This window comes from Urocitellus parryii, chromosome X (genome assembly GCF_045843805.1).
Source record: "Urocitellus parryii isolate mUroPar1 chromosome X, mUroPar1.hap1, whole genome shotgun sequence".
Classification (NCBI taxonomy): Eukaryota; Metazoa; Chordata; class Mammalia; order Rodentia; family Sciuridae; genus Urocitellus; species Urocitellus parryii.
In genome coordinates this window covers 98,391,927-98,408,565 of record NC_135547.1, presented here as the reverse complement: position 1 = coordinate 98,408,565, position 16,639 = coordinate 98,391,927, and the positions used below count along the sequence as shown (strand labels likewise).

Sequence of the window (16,639 nt, the reverse complement as noted above, 5' to 3'; positions counted from 1 at the left end):
TCTGTCAAAAAAGGACACTTGGTGTTGGCATTTGAATGTAGACATTAATAAATGCTCAAATCCTCCCTAGTGACTTGGTATTAAAAAAACCAACCAAGGAGTATAAGTAATGTCAAGATATAATCAAGCCACCTTTACTATAGCCACAATGTAAATTCCCATCACATGATTTCTTTGAAATCTGAATTTGTCTTGTTCCTTTGGCCTATGCAAACAGACTAGTGTGTAGTTGAGTATTAAGCCCCCAACTTCAATTGAACCAAAATTTTCTCAACTATAAAACAGCAATAGCAAAAGGCAAGTATCAATTCTCTGAAGATACCAAATTGCATCATTAGAGCAAAGATAAATTAGCAACCAAATTCTTAAATCGGTATGACCCCCAGCTTCTTCCATTGCAGACTATTATCTTCTACATCTTCCTATCCTACTCAGGGACTTGATCAGGTCAGTCACTCTAAGGTTTGTAGAACAAAAGATCTAGAACTCATCTCACAGATGAATATTGTTGAGAATGAGATAATGACATTCCTGCTACTCCTAAACAAATGGTCCTAGGCTTCCAATCCACAGCCCTACACCAGCAATACCCACATATCCACACCCACAGATAGATTAATAAAGAGGCAGATTTCAGGTTTTTATACTTACCTTTCCACATCAGATTTTCTTGGCAATCTAAGAAGAAAAAAAAATTGATTAAATATATGCATACCTTCATCGAAATGTGACAATGGCCTTTACTCTGATACTATTAAATACCTTTAGTGTTTTAGAAAGCCTGGGTACCCAGCTACTACAGGCTCATGTGGCCATAAGCTTCCAGCAATATGACTATAAGGGAAAAAAACAATGGAGGAATATTTCTCTCCAATCAAATTGCTTCAAGAAGCATTACATAATCCTCAAACATTTTTTTAAAAGCCAAGTCTCACATCAGCACACTATATCATAGAGTCAGAAAAAATATTTTTGAAGACCAAAAAGATCACAGATGTAAAAGTACTACTTGATTGCCAGCCCCCCAATACTCACACTCTGGTTCTAAGCAATAATCCTTCCATGTTTTGTTATGGGGGGCTAAGCATATAAATGGGTCAGTGTCAAGGGTTTAATGATGACATTGCATAGTGGTTAGATGAAAAGATCTGTGTTACTTTAAAACAGCTCCAGTAGAGTTTTGATTTCCTTTTGCTAGTTCTCCAGTATTGAGAGCCAGCACTAATGTCAACTTTTTCTCTGACAAATTATACCACTTAATATTCACAACTACAGATGTTTAGAAAGGTCCCCCTCAGCTTCCTGAATTGCCATATTCTGTTAACCTCTATTCCCATGGTCTGAGACTCAGCAGCCTGAATAATTCTTATACCTATCCCACAACTGTCAGATATTGAAGAATATACACCTAGTCACTAAGGTTCTCTCCCACCCAGGTGCCACAGGATCAGAAAAACTAAAACCATTTCCAAAGGTTCAAGATGCAAGGAAGGGAATGATTAAAATGAGCTCTGGCTTGTCAGTTCTACTATTCTTAGGGAAAACAGTGGAATGGAAGCAGAAGCTATGATCAGAGCCACAGAGGCAACTAGGGAGGGGCTGAAAGGCCAGCAGACCAAGGGATGAAGGAGAAATAAAGGCCCTATTAGGAGACTGCAAACTAAAGCACCACTGGTAAATTCCTTTACATGCAAAAGCTGCTGACAAGCAGTCCTTGAGAAGCCACAGCCCTTTTCCTCAAGAGAGAAAGAAAATGAGAAGGATGGTTGTCTGTAGGGGTGGGAGGAAGAGAATATCCTCTGGGGGTAGAAAGAACAGGAACCATTGTTCCAGCTCCTCCCACCTGCCCCAGAGACCCTAAAAGGATCATCTCACATCAGAGGTGCTGTCATTTCAAGGACAATGGACAGGCTTTGCTGCCTGCCTCCTCTTCCCCCCCAATGCCTTCTAATCTATTTAAAATTCCTTTATGAAAAGAAATCCACCATTTGGGGTAAAAGCCTTAAAATGCAAATGTTGGAAGAAGTAAGGCAAAGGAACTTATTTGCCCCAAAGTGCAATCAGACAACTTTACATGACTTAGATCCTAGCATTTTCTGATTCTAAAAGTCTTTAAAAGAGAGAGAAATCTAATTCCCTACAAAAATCAAACCAGAGAGTAAACTCTAAGATGTGAACATATCTGTTGGGGGTGGGGATAGACTAGCAGAAGGAAAAAAAAAAAAAAACAAACAGAAATGTGGGGCCAAAGCCCAACCAAGGCTGTCCAGTTTACCTTCAATAGTTCACAGTCTAGCATCAAGTGTTACAAAATAAGTAACTATGTCCCTAAAGACCCTTCTACTAGAACACTGGCTGTACATAATACATTAATCCCAAGAGTTTTTACCTGGAACAAGGGAAAACACAGTATTTAGGCACCTTCACAGTAAGTTCTCTAACACAAATAAAAAATGAAGAAAGTTATTTTATATACCTATGTATCAAGAGCAACAATGACTCCTCCCATCACATTCTCCAAGGTTTGCAATGACAATTCTAAAAATTCAGTTATTCATGCACTAAATCAAGAAATACTTAGTTAAGACCCGAGTATGTGCAGGCATTATTCTAGGCCCTGGGGAATGTAGGAAACAAGTCAAAATCTCTCTCCATAAGGAGCTTACATTCCAGTGACCAGAGGAGAGAGTACCATGTAATAATAATGTCAGGAGACAATAAGTCCTGTAGAGAAAACTAAAAGCACCCAGCACAGAGAAAGAACAGCACAAAGGTGCAGAATACTATTTTAATGGGTAGTGAAAGGCAGTCTTTCTGATAAGTTATATGTGAACTAAGATCGAATGGAAATGAGAAGGCAAATCACACAGATTTCTCAGGGAAGAGCAAAGGCTCCAAGATGACAGTATTAGGACATGAATTAAAGGCATAAGAGAAAAAAGGCACAGATCATGCAGGGTCTTAAAAGGAAAATGAGGGGCTGGATCCAGAGTTGTATACCTGTAATCCCAGTGACTCAGGAGGTTGAGGCAGGAGGATCTTGTGAGTTAGAGGCTAGCCTCAGCAATTTATGAGACTGACAACTTGGTCTCAAAATAAAAAAGCAAATGGACTGCAGATGTAGCTCAATGGTAAAGCGCCCGGAGGGGGGGGGGGGAGTCGATCCCCAGTACTTAAAAAAAGAAATAAAAGGAAATGACCACATGTCCACATGTCCTGGTTTGCACAAGATAGTCCTGGTTGTTTGCTGTTCTGACACCACTATTAATGCCACCTACCTTTAGGCTCAAAAGTGTCCTGCTGGATCATAAACTTTATGGGCACTCTCTATGTAGGTGATTATAAAAATTTTTTAATCTAAGTGAGATGAGAAACCACTGGAGGGTTCTGATCAGATAAGTTTTAAAAGGATCATCTCAGCTATTTTGTGGAGAAGAAACTAGAGGGGCGAGGGCAGGAAAGACACCAACAAGCAGACTACCGCAGAGCACAGGCTGAAGACTGGGTGGCTTGGACCAACACCTGGTGAAACAGCATTGGGAAGTGGTGGAATTCCAAAGTGAGAGACAAGACTTGCTGATGTACCCTGGGGATGGGACGTGAAAAAAGAGGAGCCAGGAATTACTCTAAAATTTTTGGCCTGAGCAACAACAGAAAGAATGTATTCTTTGAGAAAGAAAAGGTTTTGAGATAGAGGGGAGATGTCAAGTAGAATCAGGAGTTTGAATCTGGCCTTGATATGTTGAAATGCCCACTAGATACTGAAATGTAGGTATCTGGACATATAATCTGGAGTTCAACAGAGATGTCTGTGCTGGGTTGGGTGTGGGGGGCACACATCAACATACTATACCTATATACTTATTCTACAGCAATAAAACAGATGTTTCTTCTTCATAAACCAAGTTTTAAAATAATAAAAACAAAACAATATAATTCAAGGAATCTCTCCAAATTTCCTATGGAAAAACGAATCACACAATTACTGATGGCAGCAGTCCTCACCATTTTCTTCCCAGCTACACATAAGGCAGGTGACCTTCACATATATCCAATTGTCTCATGGACACTCATGAATTCTTATGAAATCCAACAATAATCATTGCAGAGGAATAAAGTACTGCAAGAATTCCCAATCGTGACAGCTATTTAAATTTCTCATTAGACAGGGGTAGATTTCTTTTATCTTTAGATTTCTTCCTGTCTCATTCAATGAAGTACATCAAAACTGAGAATGACGTTTCACAGGAGTCAGTGGAACCCATTCTAATTTCTTTAGTGACATGCAAACAAATATTTTAAGTCTCCAGTAACAAATTACTGTGACACTGTACAACCTAAAATCTCCACACTAACGTAATTGAAAACCCTGATGTCTTACAATAGATTAAAAAATTAATCTAGATCAAAATTAATCTTTCTTCCTTTTTTTTTTCTCTCTGACTTACCTTTTCTGAACCTGGGTTAAAAGATGTAAAAGAGCCCCCCAAATTTTATAATGCCTTTTCTTCATGCACTGAATCATTAGTGTATTCTGATCCTATTCTGAAGGGATTAACACCCTTAATCAAGCCCCAAGGCTTTTCATAGGTAACTAGGTGAAATAACAGCAGCAGGCTGGTTACAATTTTTTTTTTTTACTTTGACTAAATTCATAAAGACTCAAACATTCTCAAATGTTTCTCACACACACAAACTTGCATCTGAAACGATGAATGACCTTAAACACAATATAAACACAATATATCTCCTGCGTTTAAACAGAAGCAATTACAACCTCTATTTAAAATGTATCATCCAGATATGAAAGATTTCCTGTCTTTGTTTTTTTTTTTTTTTTAAGTTTGAATATTATGTATTCCTAAATACTACACTGTGATCTTGGGCTTTGGGCTAAAAAGCTTTCAGCCAGAAATCAATAGAGTTCTGTTGGGAACTCAGACAAAAATCCCAAAGACAATCTTCAGCTTCAGTGTAACGACACGCTAAATGAGCCAAGTCTCGGTTACTTCATTGAGAAACACCCCCCAATACAAAGCTTCTCCACCTCCCCTGCACCCCAGGAGTTCAAAAATTCTAGACTAAGCAGCCAGCCCAGCGGAGAAAACGGCAGCCTCTCGGGGAAAAGGGAGGCGCAACCCTCAGTCGGCTGGGCGGGAAGCGGGGGCTGGGGAGCAGGCGTGGGTTTCGCGGCACTTACAGGTCGGTCAGCACCATGAGCTCCGAGTAGGCCCGGTGCAGCAGAAATTCGATGAGGGTGCTCAATCGGTAGCCGGGGCTAGCCGCAGCCGCAGCGGCCGCCGCCACGGCGGCTCCTGGAGGAGGAGGAACTGGGGCTGACGCCGGGCCGCCACTGCCCCCGCCGCCGCCTCCCGGCGGGACCAGCTGGTGGTTTTCCAGCTGCACTGGGGCCATAGCGACGCAGGGTCGGGCTTAGTGCAGCGGCCAAGATGCGGCCCGTGGACCTCCCGGGCGCTCGGTCACCGCGCCGAAGCAGGCGCGGGCAGAGTCGCCGCCGCTTACAGCCGGGCAGCCTCAGAACAGGAAGCCTTGCGCCGGCCACAGAAGCCCGCCCCCATGAAGCGACGAGCCCGCCGGCTCCAGAGACGGGAGCGAGGGGCGGGGGGGAGGCAGAGAGGGCGGGGAAGGGGGACCGCCGCCGCAGAAAAGCTGCACCTCCGCGATGGCTCAGAGGCCGCTGCGCCCGGCAGCAGTAGCGTCCATGTTGACGGCCCAAAGCGGAAGTCTTTAGACAGAGCGGAAGGGGAACCTGCAGGGGGCCTTCCGATAACAACCTGTGACTGTTCTCCCCGCTGTCCTGCGCGGTAGCGCTTGGTGGCGGTGGGGGGTAGGGGGGGTGCGTGGGAGTGGGGCGGAGCAGGCGCGTGGGGGGGGGAAGCGGAAAAGGGACCGCGTACAGCCGGAAGCCAGAGTGAAAGCCGAGCGGGCCGCGTCACCGCGAACGTCAGTACCCAGCCCTTACCGTCGCCCCCCGCCCCCCGCTCCCCACCCAGGGTCTTAAAGACAGCAGTTTGCCCTAAGGGGTCGCTCATCACTCGCTAAGCGGGTTCCTAACACGACCGTGGAGGTCGACCCTGGAAGCTCGTGAGTTGTGGCTTTGGAATCGCAAAGAAAACGGAGTGGCAGCGCGCGAGTGATTTTTTTTTTTTTTTTAGGCCTTTGCTCCTCCCACAGACGTCCTAGGCGTGTTGCGTGGGAGAGAGACGTATTGTCCTTTTCTTTTTTTTTTAAACTGTGGGAAAATGTGCTAGCAGACATGATTCGGGGTAGGGACAGAGTCACCCCACAAAATCACTTACTTTTAATAGAGTGGGGCGGGTGCTGAGCCCGTTACCGCCACGCAGATCCCTAGTGCAACACAGAAACAGCCCTTAAATCCTCTGCGGCGGGCTCCCGCTTCTGTCCCTGCTCTTGAAATAGCTACCCTGCCTACCAAGGGCTTTCACTGAATCTATTCCTAACCCGGAGTTTTCCGCGTCAAAATCCACGTTTATTATTTCGCCCCTGCTTTAAAATGATGATTCTCAAAAAAAAGGGGGGGGGAGCAGTCCTCTGGGTTCCACCCCCATAGATTACATGTAATTGGTCTGGACTTAAGGGATTGATTTCCCAAAGGATTCTAATGTGTACTCACATAGACATTAACTGTTAAAGTGTCAGTTGTTTTGATCCTTTACTGACATCTTTTTGCAGCTCCTAAGGTGTAAGCAAAGCTGGTGCTGTTTTTCCTACAGTTAAGATACTCTCATTTTATTGTTTCTTTTCCTTTTATTAGTGCATTATAGATATACCTAATAGTTTATTTTCTTTCTTTCTTTTTTTTAACTGAGATGGGGCCTCCCTACATTGCCCAGACTGGCCTAGAACTCCAAGGCACAAGCAATCCTCCCACCTTAGGCTCCTGAGTGACTGAGGCTACAGGACCAGAACCGCGGTATTGTGCCGGCTAATTCTTTACTCTTGAAAGCCTTTCACTTGTCTTTTGAAGGTTTAACCTCCAGTGTAATCACTTCTCCTTCCTTTGTGGGCCTAAAGCACATTTACATGTATCACTATAGTACTTAAAATGTTTTAGGATTATCTATAGCCCCTACAAGTGCTGTGGCTGCAGGGCAGAGACTATCATTAATCCCTAGGCAAGCTACCCCTAGGGAGCAAACTTTTTTGAAATTTTATTTTCATGTTTAATGGATGAATAACTGTATATATTGGTAGGATACAAAGTGATGTTTCAGTGTATGTATACACTGTGGAATAAGGAAGTCAGACTAGTTAACATACCATCACCTCACTTTTTTTTTTTTTTTTTTGGAGTGACAACATTTTAAAGCCACTCTAACAATTCTGAGCCGTACATAGTTGTTGTTTGTTCTTTTTTTGTGTGGTGCTGGGGATTAAATCTAGGGCCTTATGCATGCAAGGCAAGCACTCTACCACCTGAGCTACAACCCCAGCCCTATACATTGTTATTAACTATAGTCAACTTGTACCCTTTGTACAACAATACTCCTTTCCCTGCCCACTTTCCCCTGCCCTCAGTCTCTGGTAACCACTATTCTTCTTTCTACTTGACTTTGACTTTTTTAGATACCACATACAAGTAAAATCATGAGACATTTGTCTTTCTGTGCCTGGCTTATTTCACTTAAGGTGGTATCCTCTAGAATCATCTATGTTGCAAGTGACAGCATTTCATTCTTTTTAAAGATGATTGTATTGTTACAGTATACAACCTTTTAAAAGTCCCATTAATTTAGTAACAGGCACTTAGGTTGTTTCTAAATCTTAGCTACTGTAACACTGCGACAAACACACATCTCTTTGGCATAGGGATTTCAATTCCTTTGGATATATATTCAGAAGTGGGGTTTTGAGATCATATGGCAATTTTCTTAGTTTTTTGAGGAATCTCCCTATTGTTTTCCAAAATAGCCATACTAATTTGCATTACCACCAAGGGTTTACAAGAGCTCCCTATTCTCTATATCCTCATCAGCATTTTTCTTCGTTTTTTTATTTTTGTTTTGTTTTGTTTTTGTTTTTGTTTACTAGCCCTTCTAACAGATTAAGGTATCTCATTGTGGTTTTAATTTGCATGGGGAACAAACAAAAATTTTATGTTAAGTAGAACTGGACCATCTCTTGTGCAGTTTTGACTTGTTTCATTGTATCAGTATCTCTGTCTGTGTCTGTCTCACTCCCTCTCTGTCCTTCTCTCTCCCTCCCTTCTGAAAAAGGATATTGACTTCACTTAAGAAATCTGGTTGTCTCCCCAGCAGGGTAGCACATACCTATAATCCCAGCAATTTGGGAGGCCGAGGCAGGAAGATCAGTAAGTTCAAGGCCAGCCTCAGCAACTTAATGAGACCCTGTTTCAAAAAATAAAAAGTGTTAGGGGTATAGCTCAATGGCAGAGCACCCCTAGGTTCAATCCCCAATATGGGAATCAGGTGGGGGGTTGTCACATATACACCAAAAATAGGTAATTGTGCAAGGTGATCCTAAAAGTCTTTCCTAACACTGAAACTCTGATTCTGTGTGATAGGGTTTTAACTCTGCCTTATTGTATAAACTCAAATCTACATCTTGCCTTTTGGTAGTCATTCTATTTAGCAGTGTGTTTCTACCTAGAAAGAGTATGACCAACTTGTAAGTAAAGGGGAAAAAAAAAATCAGTGGATGGGGAAATTGTTTTAGAAAAAAGAAAATTTCATCCACATCAATTATAGATTATTGAGATTTCTGTTTTTGAATAGGTATCTTTAAAAATTAGTAAGTACTCATTGTCAAAAAAGATGGCCTAAGCCAGGTGCAGTGGCACACACCTGTAATCCTAGTGGCTCCAAAGGCTGAGACAGGAGGATCATGAGTTCAAAGCCAGCCTCAGCAAGGGTGAAGTGCTAAGCAACTCAGTGAGACTCTGTCTCTAAATAAAATACAAAATAGGGCTGGGGATGGGGCTCAGTGGTTGACTGCCTCTGAGTTCAATCCCTGGTACCAAAAAAAAAAAAAAAGGATGGCTTAAAGGAAAATAGGTTGAAAATACAGGAAAAGGACTTGTGAACCTTACTCTGCTTTAATATTGAAGATCAGGTAGATAAAGTAAATGAAAGCTACCAAGGGGAATGATACCTCTGTCTCCTAGATACTCCAACATAAACACTTGGCAGACATACAGAGGGCTAGTAAAAGAAATGAATGGTGAAGGAGAGGAAATGTTAGCATGTTGGGCTGAATTACTAAAGGCATGACCCACATTTGGAAATAATTTCTAATTTGTCACTTGAAAGTCTGTAGTACTGTTTGGCATTGTAAGAGAGTTACTTACTTTTTTCATTCACATTTTTCAGTTCCTTTGTTTGGGCGTCCTGTGATTCTGTCACATCTCAGTTTCAGGACTAGCAGTATATTTTCTCAGCTCCCGAATCAACCTACGTGCTTTAGATCTTCGATGAAATCTATTGGATTTTAACAAAAGAGAACAAATTGATTACAAAACATGGATGGGGGAGAAAAGGCATTTCTTTTAAGTCTTTTTGATGGAAAAATGAAATTGGGATAAATATGGTTTCATTTTGAAATATATAAATGCTGCTCAGCCACAAAAGGGTAGGGAAGGAATTGAAAAGTATTTTCTTTTTAGAATATGTTGCAATTTCTCCAAAACAGAGAGCAAAAGCAGTAAATGCATTCATATAACAGATGCTAGATGCTATATTTATTGTGAATTGAGGGAAGGAATTTATAATGTTGGGACATGGTCTGACCAACATAAAAAAAAAAAAAACAAGAACACTTTAATAGCTTTGCATTTAGAAAAAAAATCAAACTTCTTACTGTGACCTCTAAAGCTATTAGCAGAGCAGCCCTTTTCTGCTTCTCCTTTGTCCCCCGACTCTTGCCCCTGTTTCTCTCACTCGCTACACTAGGATCTCACTGAGTCTGTCTAGTCATTGCCATTCCCTCTCACCTTAGGGCCTGTCTTCTGATCCAGATGCTTAAACAGCTTGTTTCCTGGCTCTTCACATGGATGACTTCTCATTCATCAAGTATCAGCTTAAGTGAAAAAAAAAAAAAAACCCTCAGATATTATATTGTCATATGCCAAGAAAGTCCATCGCAGCCCTCTTGGTAGAAACAAACAGTTATGAATAATCTTAACTGCCTCAGTAAGAGAACAGATGAGGGCTGGGGTTGTAGCTTAGTGGTAGAGCACTTACCTTGCATGCATGAGGCCCTGGGTTTGATCCTCGGCACCATATACAAATAAGTAAATAAAAATAAAGATATTGTGTCCATCTACCACTAAAATAAATTTTTAAAAAAGAGAGAATGAATGATTAAATTAGTATATTTGTACAGTGTTCAAATGAATTAGAGCTACTTGCACCAATGTGAATACATCTAAAAATCAGTACTGGCTAGCCGCAAACCCAGTGTTTTGGGCTTACAGGAGGATAACAAGTTCAAAGCCAGCCTCAGCGAGGCCCTAAGCAATTTAATGAGATCCTGTCTCAAAATAAAAAGGGCTGGGGATGTGGCTCAGTGGTTAAGCACCCTTGGGTTCAATCCCCAGTCCCAAAATAAAACAAATTCTGAATGAAACATGCAATCTCTTTTGATACCACTCTATACTTTCACAGCACATAAAACAGTATCTATAATATATTGAAGTATAAATCTAGATGAGGATAATATACACCACCTTCAAGATTGTAGTTACTTCTAGGAAGGGGTAAGGGATGAGGTGGTGCTTTATAAGTTAGCAGTTACTAGTCAGCTAATGGAATTTTAAATTATTTTTTATTAATTTTATAGTGACACATAATAGTGGGTGTCATTGTGAGATATTCATCCAGGTATATAGCATGATGGGTCATTTTGATTTCCCAGCCCTCCCCTTTTCTTCCCTGTCTCCCCTTGCTCTACTGTACTAGTCTCCCTTCTAATTTCCTGAGACCCTCCCTTTATTTCTTTTTTCCTCTGTAGCTTCCACATATGAGAAAACATACAACTCTTGACTTTCTGAGTCTGGCTTATTTCTCTTAACATATGCTGCAATGGATTTCTTCAAGAAAAACATGAAGAAAATATGACCTTTTTGCTATCTGTTCGATCTGGGGATAGAGATATGATTGTTTAATGTATTCTATATGTTTCAATATTTTTTAAATATTTGATCATTTTAGAACATTTAAATTAATGTTTGTATTAGTATAATTTACACTAGCTGTCATAACAAACTCCACAATCTCAATAACTTAACACAGTTTTGAGCTCACAAAGTTCAATAAAGATGGGCCTAATAGGAGGTTTTCCTCCAGGTAGAAACTTAACCATACTGGGCAGCCATCATTCTATGACCGTCAGAATAAATAAATATGTATGTGCATTTGTGTGTGTGTCTGTCTGTCTGTCTGTCTGTCTGTCTGCCTGTCTCCACTTCTCCACCCACTTTCCGTTAACCAGTTAGTCACATGGCCCCACTTGAAGGCTAGGGAGATGGGAAATAGTCTGTGTACTTACAAAGGCAAAGAAATGGTTTGATGAACATATAGCATTGTTTTTACCACAATATTAAAATGGTTCCCTGTTTTTATCCCTCAAGGCACAGCCTCTGAAATCAAACTGCTTAGATTCAAATCCTGGCTCTACTACATACTATCTGAACTCTTTCCATCAAGTTATTTCACTCCTCTGGGTCTCAGTTTCCTCATCTGTAATAGTCATATACCTCAGAAAATGATTATGAAGAATAAAAGAATTAACATTTGCAAAGGCTTAAAACAGTAAGTGACTTATAAATTATCATTATCATTCTATTTATTCACCTAATAATCCATGAATTTTTAGATTTTTGTGGGGGGGGCATACCAGGGACTCAGGGGCACTTAGGGGCACTCAACCACTGAGCCCCATCCCCAGCCCTATTTTCTATTTTATTTGAAGACAGGGTCTCACTGAGTTGGTCAGCATTTTGATTTTGTGGAGTCTGGCTTTGAACTCGTGATCCTCCTGCCTCAGCCTCCCAAGCTGCCCAGATTATAGGTGTGCTCCACCATGCCTGGCTTTATCTTCTGTACTCACATGATTATCTTTCTAGTATAGCCAGCACTTAGCTTAGTACCCATCTATTGCCTTTGATGAATGAATGGGACAAGTATATTCCTTCGCTGATGTTCTGTTGTTCTTTTTATATTGCATTACTTTTGTAGAATAAGACTAATATATTTATATGGAATGAAATGCCAGGAGTTTCTTTTAAAATACTTGAGAAAAAATGTTGGGGGAAGTAGATAAAAAAGATTAGAAAAATATTGATCTTGTTCTGTTTCTATTGCGTCGACGGTTGTTCAAGTTGATGATAAATACATGGCAACTCAGGGGCTGGGGTTGGGGCTGAGCGGTAGAGCACTTGCCTAGCACGTGCGAGGCCCTGGGTTCGATCCTCAGCACCACATAAAAATAAATAAAATAAATAAAGGTTAAAAAAAAGAGAGAAATATTTTTAAAAAACATGAAGGCTCATATTCTTTCTCTTCTATATATTTGAGGACATACACAGTAAAGTCTTTTGAAAACAAGACTGGGCATGGGTAGTCAATTAAAAGCTTAGATCTTTTTTCTCTCCTAATGAACAACATTTCATACATATCTACTCAGTGTTTCAGATTTTAAAACATTTTTGTAATTTCTAGTGTTTAAAGCTAACATAAAAAAGAAGACTATAAGGAAACTTCAATTATAACTGCTATGAAAGAGATGAAGATATCAGATAGTTTAACACTTTGGGTTTTAGGCCTGGAAAAGAATGTTTCCAAGGAACTCTTAAAAAACGTACCCAAATTTATAATCTAACTGTTTTCTAACTGCTAAAATGCAACATCTTATAAATAAGTGATTCCTAATGGGGGAATAAAGGAAGAAGAAGAGGAGGGGCATTGTTAGAAAGGAGAAGGAACCAGGCTTAGGGGCACTCACCTGTAATCCCTGTAAGCAGACTTCCCCCTGTAAAACCTGTAAGCGGCTCTGGAGGCTGAGGCAGGAGGGTCAAAAGTTCAAAGCCAGCCTCAGCAACTTAGCAAGGCTCTAAGCAACTCAGTGAGACCCTGTCTCTAAATAAAATATTTTAAAAAGGGCTGGGGATGTGGCTCAGTGGTTAAACTCCTGGGTTCAATCCCTGGTACCAAAAAAAAAAAAAAAAAAGAGAGAGAGAGAGAGAGAGAGAGAGAAGAAGCCCATTTAGGACACAATTATATTCTCTCTGAAAAAATGAAAATCTCATCTTACCTTGTTCCATCTTTGTTAGGGAAGCGACCCCCCTCAGTCTGGCAAGGAATAAAACTGCCATGGATAGATGCTGAAAGTAAACAACAAGATGGGAGGGGTATCAGTGAGGTGGCTCTTGTTCCCATGTCACCATGTCTTGTGGAGAGATGCAGCAGGCCCCCATGGAGACCACATGCACAGGAGTTGCACCACAGCTAAGGAGCCAAGGCCAAGGGCTGCATATCTTCATTCGCATCTGAGTGAAACAAGTGTGTGTACAAGGCTGTTTTGGTACACACTGGGAAGGAGCGGGGGTGTGATGCATGGCAGACAGTTCTGCCTTGTGAGGGTGTCAGGAGTGGCTGAATAGTCCTGCTGGTGTGAGGGTATTAGGCATAGCAAACAGTTCCGAGCCAGCCGGGCCTATGTAAGTGTTTCTGTTTCCAGAATGAGGACGGGGATGCAACAGGGTCTTCTTACCAATTGCAGCTGCTGCCTGACTCAAGGGACATGGTGTCTTATGCTGCTGCAGGGCTGGATCTAGGGGAAAAAGAAAGCATTTAAATACTCCCCTTCCCCAACTCCCACACCTCTTAGGGACTAAGGTATTCCTTCCTTCCTCAAATGCCCAGGTTGTTGTTCTTTCCATAGCCACATAGTCCATTTGTTCTAAGTCACTGGCCACTATTTCTCCTCCCTTCACAAGGGCCTCTCCCACCTGCACCCACATGGATGATGGCTAACTGAGCACTGTGTTAGAACTTGAACATCCCAGGAGGCAGGGTTTCCTTTTCTTTCTTTCTTTCTTTTTTTTTTTAATGGTACCGAGGACTGAACTCAGGGGCACTCAACCACCGAGCCACAACCTCAGCCCTTTTTTATATTTTATTTAGAGACAGGGTCTCACTGAGTTGCTTAGGGCCTCGCTAAGTTGTTGAGGCTGGCTTTGAATTTATGATCCTCCTGCCTCAGCCTCCCCAGCCACTGGGATAACTGGCGTGCACCACTGCTCAGGATGTCCTCTTAATACTGCCCAAGCAGGACATTGTAGGTGTATACTAGGGTTCATGAATTTCACCACCTAATAATTCTCCTTGTGGTCAGCAGCCTTCCACACCCAGCAACTGAAACCAAGTGGTAGCAGAAGCAAAAAACTGCAGTCATCTTCCTATGTTGCCTAATTGCCACCTTAGGATGAAGCCAGTCAGGCTTTTAGGCACCAGGAGCAGCAGGGAAAAAAAACTTCAGAAATAACTGGAAATAGGGTGAGATTGCAGACATGGAGTGCCAGTCTCCCGCTCCTCCTCCCTCCATCTGACCTTCCCTAAGCGGTGGGAAATTTTAATAATTGATCAGAAAAAGTATTCCATCATGTGCATATTCTAGCACTGTCTACTACAGATAGTCTCAGATGTTTATGAGAAAGAAAAAATTTAATAACTGTTTCAGTTTTAATACAGATAAGCTTAAGTAATAGCCTTTGTTACTATCCATACAAGATAAGAAGAATGTCTTCTGATTTTAATCTATAAAATTAATGCAAGCCCGTGTTCTAGTTGAGATATAACTAAAGTCAGACTTCTCAAGATTTAAACTTCCTAAATTAGATTTGTGGATCAAATAAGTTATCATTGTTTCCACTGAATATCGAAGATCACAAACATAAAATGGCTTTTTACTAAATGAAATTTTAGTTACAGATGTCATTTCAAAGGATTGGCGCTTATAAATTTCTTGTAAGTTTACAGATCATAAGGGTTTAATGTGTTAGCTAAAACTATAATTTCCAGATCTTTAGTTAACCTTTGCTAAGATTTTAAATATTAGGCTGAATTCATTGACAATCTTTGGATATTTGGATAGTTTCTAAGTAAAAGAATATATAAAGCTTTTGGTCACTAAACATAGCTTCAATTTACCCTTATTTGCATGTATTATAAAATGGTATACATTTACTGGTATACATTAAAATGTTCCAGTGCTTTGTATGATGTCATATGCTCATTTTGCCACCTTAAAATTTATATAGATAATCTGAAAATTGTGCTCAGAGAAAATTAGCTAGATGGTTCCTGGTTTTCTCTTGGTTTAGAGAAAACAGAAGTTAATTATTTAGATTAAAAGAGATAAAAATAATCAAGACTATATATGATATTGTAATTACATAAAATATAAATATGTCTGGAAGAAAACAGATATGATTTGTTACCTAAGGATACTATTTGTTAAAATGCGTGTTTCAATGTAACATTAACATTGTTTTGTTTAATATGCTAAGACTGATTATATTTTTAAATTAAAGTTAAAGCCTTTTATTATTTCTTTACATAGCTAAGTATTTCTGTCCAAGCACATTAAAATGAAAGAATATTAAGAAGTTGGGCTGGGGTCGTGGCTCAGTGGTAGAGTGCTCACCTTGCATGTGTGAGGCCCTGGGTTCGATCCTCAGCACCACATAAAAGTAAATAAATAAAATAAAGGTATTGGTTTCAACTATCACTAAAAACAATAAATATGTTTTTTTTAAATAAAATAGAATATTAAGAAGTGGTGTCACCAAAAATTGCAGAGTAGGGTACTCCCTCTACAAAAGCAACTGACGAGCTAGGAAAAACTGTCGCGGTGAACTTTTGCAGAACTTCAGAATCTACTCAAACCAACCAGGGGAAGACTAGTGAAGACAAAAGCATTGAGGTAAGACAGCACCTGCCCGCAATCTCCCGTACTGGTGGCAGCCATGGGGACAACAGTCCACACTCCTGTTGCAGGGTCCTAATTTCAGAAGGGACAACATGAACCATCCTCTCAACTCATCTGTGGTGATGGGCTTATACTTGTCCATTGGTTCCTCAAAGGACAGTACAAGGTCTACCCGTGTTTCACTCAACTCAGTATTCCCAGGCCCAGCTTCCTAAACAGCTTTTGCAAAAAGCATTTAAAGGCACAAGTATTGACTGTAGTAATCTGGGATAGGGAACAACAATCAAAACAAAAAAATAGACCGAAAGACCTAGGTAGGAAAGGATTGGGAAAGGAGATATATGGGTGAATAAGGACTTTTAAAGTTCCCAACTATACCTGGTGGAAGGTATAGCTTTCTATATCAAGAAAGCCACAGGTGTGGTAGCGTAGGCCTGTAATCCCAGTGACACGGGAGACTGAGGCAGGAGGATCACAAGTTGGGAGGGCAGCCTCGGCAGCTTAGAATATCCTGTCTCAAAATAAAGAATATAAAGTCTGGTGTTATAGCTCAGTGGTACACTGCCCTTAGGTTTGATCCCCAATACTGAAAAGAAAAAAAAAAAAAAAGCCACATTCATGCCCAGGGTTTGCTGCATGTTCTGAAAAG

General features: G+C 40.8%; 1 protein-coding gene across 1 annotated transcript in view; it reads right to left on the bottom strand.

Annotated features, from left to right (window-relative positions):
• Med14 (mediator complex subunit 14) overlaps window positions 1–5,832 on the bottom strand; it is a 71,136-nt gene extending 65,304 nt beyond the window's left edge. Inside the window, exons 1-2 of the mRNA XM_026387555.2 lie at window positions 5,201–5,832; window positions 652–678 (exon numbers count right to left, since the gene is read on the bottom strand). Of these exons, the coding sequence (XP_026243340.1) occupies window positions 652–678; window positions 5,201–5,415 (242 nt within the window). The 5' untranslated portion in view covers window positions 5,416–5,832. The remainder of the gene's footprint in view (window positions 1–651; window positions 679–5,200) is intronic.
• Window positions 5,833–16,639: the final 10,807 nt, after the last annotated feature.